Below are 13308 nucleotides of genomic sequence, written 5' to 3' on the forward strand. Positions count from 1 at the left end.
ATAGAGACATCAGGGCTCAGTGCAGACCTTCGACATATTGGTTCCTGTTAAACCATCCAACCTATGCCAGTATGGAACAATGATGATGATGATATATATATATATGTGTTAAATGATGATGACATATCGATATCGTCATCATTTAACGTCCGCTTTTCATGGTTTGACTAAGGACTGGCAAGCCAGAAGGCTCCACCAGACTCCAGTCTGATCTAGCAAGGTTTCTATAACTGTATGTCTTCCTAACACCAACCACTCTGAGTGTGTGTTTGTATGTGTGTATATATATATACACACACGCACACACCTTGACTGGCTCTTGTACCAGTGGCACATAAAAAGCACCATCCAAAAGTGATTGATGCACTGCCCGCCTGACTGGCTCCTGTGCTGGTGGCACATAAAAAGTATTCACTACACTCTCGGAGTGGTTGGCATTAGGAAGGGCATCCGGCTGTAGAAAGATTGCCAGATAAGATTGGAGCCTGGTGCTGGCTCTCCAGACCTCAGTCAAACCGTCCAATCCATGCCAGCATGGAAAACGGATGTTAAATGATGATAATGATGATGACACACAAGCATACACACACACACACACACAGGCAAATACTTATATTCTTGCATACAAACAATTATTCTACAAAATATGGCATAGTTCCCCCACCCCATCTCCTTGCTTGGAAACAAGTAAAACTTGGCAACAGGAAGGGCATGTAGAAAATTTGACCCATGCAAACATGGAAAATTGGATGTTAAAAGTGGTTGATGATGATGATGAAGTAATATTATTAGTAGTTGCTAGGGAGGGAGAACCCAGGTCATCAGCTTCTGACACTATGGTCAAGGTGATTTCTTCTTGTTAGGAAGGGTGTCCTGCTGTAGAAACTATACCAAATCAGATAGTGGAGCGTTGTGCAGTTTCCTGGCTTGCCAGCTCCTGTCAAACTGTCCAACCCATGCCAGCATGGAAGATGGATGTTAAATGACCATGATGATGATGATGATTCTGGTAACAGCAGTTTCTAGGACCTGCTTTTATTGCTGCTGCTTGTGCTGCTGCTCATATTCTCTGTCTTTCCAGCTATTCCAAGCAGAAAGTACTGACATGGCTTTTATTTCAACATGTCTAACAGCTATGTTTCCAGCGCTCTGCATCATTAGTCTTGTTGCTTATGTTTCTACATTTACTTACAAGCAGGGCTGTGGAATCGAAACAAAAAACTTCACCTCTGACTTCTGTACTATTGGCACCTCTGATTCCGACTTCAACTCCTCTTTATGCTTGTACTTTGAGTAGGCTTATATAATATAACAGGTTTATATTAAAGAATAAAGACATTGTTACATTATTTACATTCAATGGATATTTGTCCTCATTCTTGTTTGTTGTTAACACGTTTCAGCTGATATACCCTCTAGCCTTCTTCAGGTGTCTTGGGGAAATTTCATACCTGGGTTCTCATACCTAAGGTATTTTTCGATGTTATTATTATTATTATTAGTGTTCAGGTCACTGCTTGGAATCGAGCTCGGAATCTTGGGGTTAGTAGCCCACGCTCTTAACCACTACGCCATATGCCCGTGAGCAGTTATTGGGTGAATTTTAGGGCTTATAAATCTAATATTTTCCTATCCTTTCCTTAATACCGGTTCCCATATGCTACTCATATCCGCACTCGGTCTGCTTAGGAGGTTCTTGTGTCCAAGCATATGTGCCGCTTATTTTAGTTTTCATATTTTCCAGTGGTGTTTTCTGTCTATTATTTTAACTTAAATATAGAACTGAAAAACATTGTGAGTCGGAATCACAGTCGGTATCATTTTACCGACTCCGACTCCATCTACCCCATAATTATTTCCGACCCCGACTCTACAGCCCTGCTTACAAGTGGTGTTTACATTTCCAATCTTCTTTGGAAATATGTCCAGCTGTGGGAAATATTATATCTTAATTGGAAACAGCAAGGAATGAAATTTAACTACAGAAGGGGTATCCAGTCCTAGAAAAAATCTGCCTTCATGAACTCATGCAAGCATGGAAAAATAAACATTGAAACAATGTTGATGATAATACTTGTATCTATTTATGATATATGTATAATCTTTTGTTTGTGAGTATATAGATATATGCGTGTGTAAATATATATATGACAAATGATTGAAACCGTTGGCAATATTCTGTGCTTGAGAAGAAGACCCATCAGGCTAAGTGAAATCGTAGTTGTGGCAAATACTGATGTCATGCAAATGACATCCGTGCCAGTGGCACGTAAAAGCACCCATTACACCCTTGGAGTGGTTGGCATTAGGAAGGGCATCCATCTGTAGAAACCCCTCAGCTTACCAGCATGGTCAACGGTCATGTGATGATGATGATAGCCAATGGAAAATGAAATTTCTTTTGTCTTATCTTTATACACTCCTTATGTTTTTCTCTTGTATTGTACTATATATTCTATACAGGAGTTTTTCTTTTGAGCACCACTGAATTAGTTGAATCCGTATATTCGTGACCTAAATTTATATATATACTCTCTCTTTTACTCTTACTTGTTTCAGCAATTTGACTGCGGCCATGCTGGATCACCGCTTTTAGTCAAATATAGCGATCCCAGGATTTATTCTTTGTAAGCCTAGTACTTATTCTATCGGTCTTTTTTGCTGAACCGCTAAGCTATGGGGACATAAACACACAAGCATCGGTTGTTAAGCAATGTTGGGGGGACAAACACAGACATACAAACATATACATACATACATACATACATACATACATACATACATACATACATACATACATACATACATACATACATACATATATATATATATATATATATATATATATATATATATATATATACGACAGGCTTCTTTCAGTTTCTGTCTACCAGATCCACTCACAAGGCTTTGGTCGGCTGAAGACTATAGTAGAAGGTACTTGCCCAAGGTGCCACGCAGTGGGAGTGAACCCAGAACCATGTGGTTGGTAGGCAAGCTACTTACCACACAGCCACTTCCCTCCTCCCTACCTACACACACACACACACACACACACACACACACACACACACACACACACACATATATATAAATAAATCAATGATTATGTGTGTGTGTGTATATGAATATATATAAATATATATATATCATCTGATGATGATGATGATTATATATATATATATATATATGTAAATATATAAAAAGATAAAGAGAGCAAAGGTAAGGTTGAAGAATTTTATGGATAGAGTCTTACAGCTGTTTCTGGGAAGATCCAGTAATTCCCTTCATCGGAGACAGAAAAAATATAGTAATCTATTATTATATCCATAGGCGGATATTTTTAGTATGAAGTGGTAAAGAGAGAACAGTACAACCTTTTATATATATATATATATATATATATATATATATATATATATATATATATATTCATAGACATACACACATAATCATTGATTTTATTTGTTTTCCCATGCTAGCACAAGCGTAACGAAATTATTGGAGCAGGTTTTTCTGCTGTTGAAACTGCTTCCTTTAGCCACTCTCTACTCATTCTATTGTTTCCAAGTAATTTCCCCATGATTTGTAGAATATTGGGTCATGAATGACAATAGTTGTATGATAGTGACGTTTATTTAAAACTTATCATGCAAGGTCAAGAGAAGGAGACACACAGACACTCTCTCAAGAAAAAAAACAAAAACACACACACGCACACACACACACACACATATACGCAAATATATACAGACACACACACTGTCTTCATATTGTGTAATGTCACTTGCTTCACCTTCGTTATTTCTTATTATATAACTTAGTATACTTGGTTAACCAATTGGCTAGTAACTACTAAAAGAGCCAGTGTGTATACAATTTTTACTCTTTACTCTTTTACTTGTTTCAGTCATTTGACTGTGGCCATGCTGGAGCACCGCCTTTAGTCGAGCAAATTGACTCCTGGACTAATTCTTTGTAAGACTAGTACTTATTCTATCGATCTCTTTTGCCGAACCAGCACACTAGCATCGGTTGTCAAGTGATGTTGGGGGGACAAACACAGACACACATACATACATATAGGTATATGCATATATACGATGGACTTCTTTCAGTTTCCGTCTACCAAATCCACTCACAAAGCTTTGGTCGGCCCGAGGCTACAGTAGAAAACACTTGCCTAAAGTGCCATGCAGTGGGACTGAACCCGAAACCATGTGGTTGGTAAGCAAGCTACTTACTACACAGCCACTTGTTTCATGTATATTGTGTGGTTTGTGTTGTGTGTTTTGATATTGATGATGGCAGAAACATTAGCACGCTGGACGAAATGCTTAGCGGTATTTCGTCTGCCGTTACGTTCTGAGTTCAAATTCCGCTGAGGTTGACTTTGCCGTTTATCCTTTTGGGTTCGATTAAATAAGTACCAGTTATGCACTGGGGTCGAAATAATTGACTTAATCCGTTTGTCTGTCCTTGTTTGTCCCTCTCTGTGTAGCTCCTTGTGGGCAATAAAGAAATAAGAAACATTAGCACACCGGGCGATATGCTTAGTGGTATTTTGTCTGTCTTTACATTCTGAGTTCAAATTCCGCCAAGGTCGACTTTGCCTTGCATCCTTTCAGGGATGATAAATTAAGTACCAGTTGTGTACTGGGTCAATCTAATTGACTCCTCCACTCCCCAGAAATTTCGGACCTTGTGCCTAGAGTAGAAAAGAATATTGATGGTGGTTGTATAGAATATGTTGTGTAGGTTGTGCACCATTTATTTTGTCTGTTGTGGGGTGATTGTATGGACAATGTGTTGAGTGCAAAAAAGTGTTCTAGTTCTGCTGTGCTTTTGAATTGAAACTGCTTTGCATGGGATGTGGACTAGTTTTATTTTTATGCTCTCTATAATGTTGAGTGGAGGCGCAATGGTCCAGTGGTTAGGGCAACAAACTCGTGGTCATAGGATCGCGGTTTCGATTCCCAGACTGGGAGTTGTGTGTGTTTTTTGAGCGAAAACATCTAAAGCTCCACGCGTCTCCGGCAGGGGATGGTAGCGAACCCTGCTGTACTCTTTCGCTACAACTTTCTCTCACTCTTACTTCCTGTTTCTGTTGTGCCTGTAATTCAAAGGGTCAGCCTTGTCACACTGTGTCACGCTGAATATCCCCGAGAACTGCGTTAAGGTTACACGTGTCTGTGGAGTGGTCAGCCACTTGCATGTTAATTTCATGAGCAGGCTGTTCCGTTGATCGGATCAACTGGAACCCTCGTCGTCGTAACCGACGGAGTGCCAACAACAACTATAAAGTTGTGACACCTGGTATGACATTTACTTTTTGTTCAAGTTCTTTGTCCAACCTAGTGCTCCAGTTATTATGGGTGCTGTTTTTACTTCAAACACCAAATGCTGCTTATTTGGTTAGAAGAGATCAATGAGTATGTCTATTAGAATTCAAAGACTCTTATTCTTGATTTTCATATTTATATTTTCTCTTCATTTTCTTGTTTCAGTCGTTATTAACCTGCAGCCATGCTGAGGATACCATCTTGAAGGGTTTTAGTTGAACAAATTGACCTCAGAACTCATTTTACTTTTTTCAGCTGGTGCTTAAGGGGATGTAAACAAACTAACACCAGCAGTAGCGAGGCACAAACACGGACGCAAAGAACATGCACACACATACATGACAGGCCTCCTCACGGTTTCTGTCTACCAAGTTCACACAAGTCATGGTTGGTCAGGGGCTATAGCAGAAGACACTTGTCCAAAGTGCTGAGTAAGATTGAACCTGAAGCCATGTAGTTTCAGAGTGAGCCTCTTAACCACACAACCATACCTGCACCTTTATTTGTGTGGTTTTCTTTGATCTCCTTGACACCTGGACAGGCATGTTCCTGTGTTGTCCATTACCATGTTTTGTACATACATTGGGACACATTTTTGCATCAAAGTGTTGATACATTGCCTAATGAACATGGCTGCCAACTCAGTTGTATTTCTTTGAATATTCCAACATTCCTGGAATTTATATAATCAGTTCTCTCATTAAACTGATTGTGTAGTTTTCACTTCATTTAAAAATTTTTTTTACTTATTCACGGTGGAGCATTGATGCTGTGTTGCTTAAAGTCAGACTTATGTCTGCTTATTGTTGGCACTCCGTCGCTTACGACGACGAGGGTTCCTGTTGATCCGATCAGCGGAACAGCCTGCTCGTGAAATTAACGTGCAAGTGGCTGAGCACTCCACAGACACATGTACCCTTAACGCAGTTCTCAGGGATATTCAGCGTGACACAGTGTGACAAGGCTGACCCTTTGAAATACAGGTACAACAGAAACAGGAAGAAAGAGTGAGAGAAAGTTGTGGTGAAAGAGTACAGTAGGGTTCTCCACCATCCCGTTGCTGGAACCTCGTGGAGCTTTAGGTGTTTTCGCTCAATAAACACTCACAACACCTGATCTGGGAATCAAAACCGCGATCCTATGACTGCGAGTCCCTGCCTTAACCACTGGGCCATTGCGCTTCCATATGTCTGCTTATAGTCCAAAGTTATTTAACATCCACTGTCCATAAGAAAACAGGCCATTGCTTTTAAAATCCTAGTTACACCTGCACACTTCTTATATTCACACACTTATATATGTTACCTCACTATATCCTTGACAATCTTTTGGTCATATGGTTTGAAATCATAGTTACTGTTTTCCCTCTGCACTACTCATTAACCTCAGGGTGAGGTTCATCAAATTAAACCTTTAGTTACAGGGTGGAAAATACTGTTACTTCTGCATGAACCTGGTGATTTGAGACCTCTGAGTATAGTGTTAAAATTTCAGTTACTGGCCTTGCACATAAGCACACATAAATATTCATGTCTGTTCAGGTGTGAGTTTTCAGGTGTAAAAATTTGTCTTGACAGATAACACAGTGGTGTCTGCATTTATTAGGAAAAAAAAAAAACAAATGAAAAAAGCTTCTAAGTTCCTCAACCTGCTAATTAAACAGAGATCGTTTCCCCACAAGAAATTCCAGCCCTGTACCATCTTATGTTTGAATCATAACACTACTGTTATATTTCTAATAAGTAGACTACCCAAGTTTTCCATCTACTTTTTACTATAGTAAAAACTTTATAAAAGTTTATGTAAAATAGCTGTAGCATGGTATGATATATTGTTGGTGTTGACCGACTGAAATCTTGTGTTATCATTTATATTAAAATATTTTGATTGGGGGCTTAATGTAAGTATGAGCACTTTAGTGTGAATGGTCTCGGGTTAATATTTAATATTAAAAAGGTTAAGCTTAATCTTGTGACTGGCAAACTGCATATCCAAATTGATTTATGATAAAGAAGTTATATGAATGAAACTTAAGTAGTTGGTCATAAAAAATTATATTATAACTTACTAGGTTGTTTTATTTTGAAGAACTTCATTAAGAAATAAATAGTAAAACTTTTATAGTCATTTCCTGAATTCTAATTTTTTTTCTTTTAACCTGTTTGATGTGAATCCTCCTGAAATAGTCTCTGATTGATTCTGTTGTAGAACTACCAAATTTGAAGTGTTTGGATTTAAATTAAAACCTTCAATCGTAATTTTATATAAGAGCATTTTAAGTTACATCATTTACTTTATTTACATTTGACGGATGTTTGTCTTCATCTTGTTTGTTGTTAACACAGTGTTTCGGCTGATATACCCTCCAGCCTTCATCGGGTGTCTTGGGGGAAATCTCGAACCTGGGTTCTCATTCCTAAGGTATTTTTCGATGTTTCAAAATTTCAAAATTTCCCCAAGACACCTGAAGAACGCTGGAGGGTACATCAGCTGAAACGTTGTGTTAACAACAAACAAGCTGAGGACAAATATCCGTCGAAGGTAAATAATGTACATAATTCCTCATCTCTTAAATATAAAACTATTATTTTAAGTTACGTTCCAAACAGTGACTATTTCTCCTGTGATGTATTCTGGTCTTGGGAAGCTTGCTCCAGCATGTCCTATGCCCCATTCTCAAGAAAGGCAACACGTTTGACAAATGTCTTGTATTAACTTGTCATGTTTCAAAGATAATAAACAAATCCAGTAATAACAATCTTCTCCATCATCTCAAAACTCTATTTTTCCTTCTATCCATCATTACGACTTTCATCAAATCTCTTGAAGTCTTACTTTCTAATGTTTCTCTCATTTGGTGAAAGAAAGTTATTGCCCTTGGCATCAAAGCTTTTAACTGTGTCTAATCACGTGAATTTCTTGTCTACAAGGTGGCGAGCTGGCAGAAATGTTAGCACGCCGGGCGAAATGCTTAGCAGTATTTTGTCTGCCGTTACGTTCTGAGTTCAAATTCCGCCAAGGTCGACTTTGCCTTTCATTCTTTCGGGGTCAATAAATTAAGTACCAGTTACGCACTGGGGTTGATGTAATCGACTTAATCCCTTTGTCTGTTCTTGTATGTCCCCTCTATGTTTAGCCCCTTGTGGGCAATAAAGAAATATGAATTTCTTGTCTAAACCAACCCACCTATTATAGACTCATCTGTCTCATCTCTGGGATTTCCATATGCTTGTGAGATTGCACGAAAGGTTCCAGCTATTTCTTGTTTTCTGGCTCAATGGTTTCCTATCAGATTGCATTATAATGGTATGTGTTGATGGCAGTCTCTCTGGGACAATATTTTTATCAGCTTTTGTGTATACCAGAATTCATTTTGACCTTTCCATATTTTTCTTCCTACACATCAGTGTGCACTCCTATACCACCCTTTGTTCCACCCTCCACTTCTGTACCCAGGTATTATCTGCATGCATTCAGTAGACAGAAATTGTGTGGAAGCCCATTGTGTTTGCCACTCTCACCTGACAGCTAGTATTGTTTTGTTTGCATCCCTGTAACTTAGCAGTTTGGCAAAAAGAGAATGATACAATTAGTCAATGAGTACCAGACTAGAAAAGTAATTATTGGGGTTGATTTGTTCAATGAAACTCTTCAGAGCAATGTCCAGCATGGCCACATTCCCATCAAATTCTCAGTGCTCCTCTTATCAAACATTTTCTCCCCACACATTTCTCTCACCATTGCCCTCTCGTACACTTTACCATTATATAGAAAAAGGGGTGAGACTAAAGCAAAATATAGAGATGGAGTTAACGGAGCAGGTGTGGGATAAGGGCACATGCTAGGTATTGTAGTAGGCAATGAGTAAAAATATGTTACACACACACACACAAACACACACATATAGTGGGATAGACAATAATATAGATAAAGGAGGAGGAGTAAATGACAAATAAATATTTTTCATTTGAAAATTAGTACTTCTTCAATTTTTGTATTCACACCAAAATATTTGATAAAATGCTAAATTGTAATAATTATATATATGCCATACTTCCTGATATTTGCCGCGGTGACTAAAACAGATTTCTAGAGTTACCTATCGTATGATAGGTAACACTCTAGTAGTAGTAGTAGTAGTAGCAAGAATAATAATGGTATTAAAATTTCTTTTCAGCCACATAGTGGAAACAGAAGGTCTAAAAGGATTATTTAAAGGACTTGGCCCGAATCTTGTTGGAGTTGCTCCTTCACGGTAAATATCTTCCTGATTATTTTTTATTTGTCTTTTGCAATTTATAAATTATTACGATTACATTTACTAATGATGTGTGTGTGTGTGTGTGTGTGTGTGTGTGCAGGAAGTTCAGACTTTCCATTAATCAATATATTTATTTATTGATTAATGATTCACATCATCTGAAGCTATGTAGCTTAGTTATTAGGGTCATAATTGTGAGGTGTGTTTGATTTCCAGTGCCTCATTTTGTCCTTGAGCAAGACACTTTATTTCATTTTGCTCCATTTCAGTCAGCTAGCAAAAATGAGTCGTTCCTGTATTTTTAGGGCCAGTCTTTTCACACTGTGTCGTGCTTAATTTTCCGGAGAACAAACATTGAATTCACCTGTCTGTGGAATGTTCAACCACTTGCTTGCTAATTTCATTAGCAGTCTGTTACCATTGGTTGGATCTACTGGAACCCTCATCATTGTAACCAATGGAGTTCTGGTTAATGATTCACATTATCATCATCATTTTACATCTGCTTTCCATGCTGGCATGGGTTGGACGGTTTGACTGAGGACTGGTGAGCCAGAGGCTACACCAGGTTGAATCTGATATGGCAAAGGTTCTACAGCTAAATAACGCCAACCACTCCGAGAGTGTAGTGGGTGCTTTTACGTGCCACTGGCACAAGGGCCAGCCAGGCGGTTCTGGCAATGACCATGCTCAAATGGTGCTTTTCATGTGTCACCAGCACAGGAGCCTACCCGTGGCCCTTGCAATGATCAAACTCGGATGTGCTTTTAACATTCCACTGGCACAAGTGCCAATCGGGCAGTACTCTCATCGGCCATGTCAGCGATTTTTGATAGTCTCTTGATTGCAAGTATGATCTCTTCAGTGTTAGTTCACTTTCTTTATCTTTTGCTTGCTTCAATCATTGGACTGCAGCCACACTGTCACTGCCTTGAATATCAACCTCCAGTACTTATTTTTTAGGGTTTGTACTTACTCAGTTGATCTCTTCTGCTGAACCACTAAGTTATGGGAATGTAAACAAACCAACATCAGTTGCCAAGCAGTGGTGACGGAGCAAACATAAACACACACACACACAACAATAGAAACCAACAAATAGATTATATGGTATTGCTACAATCACTTCATTAAGAGATTTTATTGCATTGCAGCATCACATAAGCAGGTATATATGAAGTGCAACATCAATAAGATAATGCAAAGCACAACAGGGAATCTCAAATCTTGTTCAAATACTGACCTGCTACTGGACAGTATAGGTCAATGGGACATTGTTCACCTGCTGATTTGTATTTTACCTTATTAGCCATTAATTTGATATTCCCTGGTTTTAATCGATCCTCTTAAATACACACATACTTTCTCTCTCTGTGTCTTACACACACTCACATATGTACATAGTGTATTTTTCTGAGCTACTAATAGTTTGATGCAGTGAAAAACAACTCTGACAAATTTAATAACATGTCTGGTGCCTTCATGCAATCCTCAAGCTCGGCCCACAAGCAGCATATATATATATATATATAAATAAGGATAAGATCGATATATAAAATATCGATTTTATCAAGTGGCCAGCATGAGAATAAAAACCAACAAAGGTAACAATTATTTAAAATTACAATTTAGGGTATCTAAGAGATACTGCCATGCTGGAAATAGCAGCCACATCTTGACTCTAAACCACAATAAATGTTCATATAGCACAAAGAACGAGGACGAAGAGACAAAATAAACTAGCAAAAATAATTTTTGATAGTTTATTTTGTCTCTTCGTCTTCTCTCATGGTGCTGTATGAACATTTAATGTTGTTTTAGAGTCAAGTTTTGACTGCTTTTTCCAGCGTGGCAGTATCTCTTAGATACCCTATATCATAATTTTATATATATATATATATATATATATATATATATATACACACACGCATATTGTTGGCAGTTTTCTTCTGCCTTCCTTTCTATTGGGCTTGCCTCTGTTTCTGAAGAAGAGCGTTGCTCGATATGTTAAACAGTCTTCCTTTCTGTCCCTGAGCATCTGCTAATAATTTACATGTACCAGTTCCTCGCGTTGTTGTTTTTTTGTTTTTGTTGCTCTTATTTTGGATTTACTATATATATATATATATATCATCATCATCATCATCGTTTAACGTCCGCCTTCCATGCTAGCATGGGTTGGACGATTTGACTGAGGACTGGTGAAACCGGATGGCAACACCAGGCTCCAATCTAATTTGGCAGAGTTTCTACAGCTGGATGCCCTTCCTCACGCCAACCACTCAGAGAGTGTAGTGGGTGCTTTTATGTGTCACCTGCACGAAAACGGCCACGCTCGAAATGGTGTCTTTTATGTGCCACCCGCACAAGAGCCAGTTCAGGGGCACTGGCAACGATCTCGCTCGAAAACCCTACAAAGGCCAGTCAGGCGGTATGTATATATATATATATATATATATGTCTGTGCGTATCGTCGTCGTCGTTTAACATCCGCTTTCCATGCCAGCGCGGGCCGGACGACCATGTATATCATTATCATCATCATCATCACCATTGTTTAACGTCCATCTTCCATGCTAGCATGGGCGGGACTGGATGCCCTTCCTAACACCAACCACTTTGCAGAGTGGACTTCGTGCTTTTTACATGGCACAAGCAAAGAACAAGGTGGCAGTCAGAATTTTGGATAGCTCTTTATTTTCAGTGCTTTCATCCATTCATGAGGATTTCACACACACACACACACACACACACACACACACACACACACACACACATGCATAATGGCATTTTGCTTGTCCTTATGTTCTGAGTTCAGATTCTGCCAAGGCATACTTTGCCTTCCGCTCTTTCAGATTTGATAAATTAAGTACCAATTGAGTGCTAGGGGTCTATATAATCAACTTATGCTCTCTCCTGAAATTGCTGGCTTTGTGCTAAAATTTGAAATCAATATATACAAAAGGTTTCTACATATTTTCTTATTTCATTATTGCCTACAAGGGGCTAAACTTAGAGGGGACAAACAAGGACAGACAAAAGGATTAAGTCAATTACATCGGCCCCAGTGCGTAACTGGTACTTAATTTATCGACTCCGAAAGGATGAAATGCAAAGTCGACCTCGGCGGAATTTGAACTCAGAATGTAACGGCAGACGAAATACTGCTAAGCATTTCGCCCGGCGGGGTAACATTTCTGCCAGCTTCTACATATTTTCTGTCTACCAAATTCACTCACGAGGCATTGGCATATCATAGCTTTTCCCTTTGCTAGATTTTGAAAACAGCAACTTTAATATAACGAAATATTGGTCAGGGTGACAATACAGCTACTTTGTAATACTACTGCGTAATATTCCATTAGTTTAGTGTCTAAACTAATGGAAACGGTATAACAAATGTTTATATATGCATAAGAACATTCGTCTTTATATAACTGGCCATTCATTGAAGTTTGTTATGTAAATAACAAAATGACAGTTGTTTATTTGTCAATAGACTTAACGTTGCTGTGCAGTTATTATTTGTACTGTGTTAGCTCTGCTGACATTTTCCTATTTTTCTTTTTGTCAACGCATATTTCTGGCACTCCGTCGGTTACGACGACGAGGGTTCCAGTTGATTCAATCAATGGAACAGCCAGCTCGTGAAATTAATGCGCGAGTGGCTGAGCATTCCACAGACACGTGTACCCTTAACGTAGC

At 38.7% G+C, this 13308-nt stretch overlaps 1 protein-coding gene across 2 annotated transcripts in view; it reads left to right on the top strand.

Annotated features, from left to right (window-relative positions):
- LOC106867208 (solute carrier family 25 member 36) overlaps positions 1–13308 on the top strand; it is a 62161-nt gene that overhangs the window by 27651 nt on the left and 21202 nt on the right. For both annotated transcript variants that reach the window (XM_089353501.1, XM_089353500.1), the window contains exon 3: positions 9520–9597. In XM_089353501.1, the coding sequence (XP_089209627.1) occupies positions 9520–9597 (78 nt within the window). The remainder of the gene's footprint in view (positions 1–9519; positions 9598–13308) is intronic.

Source organism: Octopus bimaculoides, chromosome 6 (genome assembly GCF_046866305.1).
Source record: "Octopus bimaculoides isolate indiv1 chromosome 6, ASM4686630v1, whole genome shotgun sequence".
Taxonomy (NCBI): domain Eukaryota; kingdom Metazoa; phylum Mollusca; class Cephalopoda; order Octopoda; family Octopodidae; genus Octopus; species Octopus bimaculoides.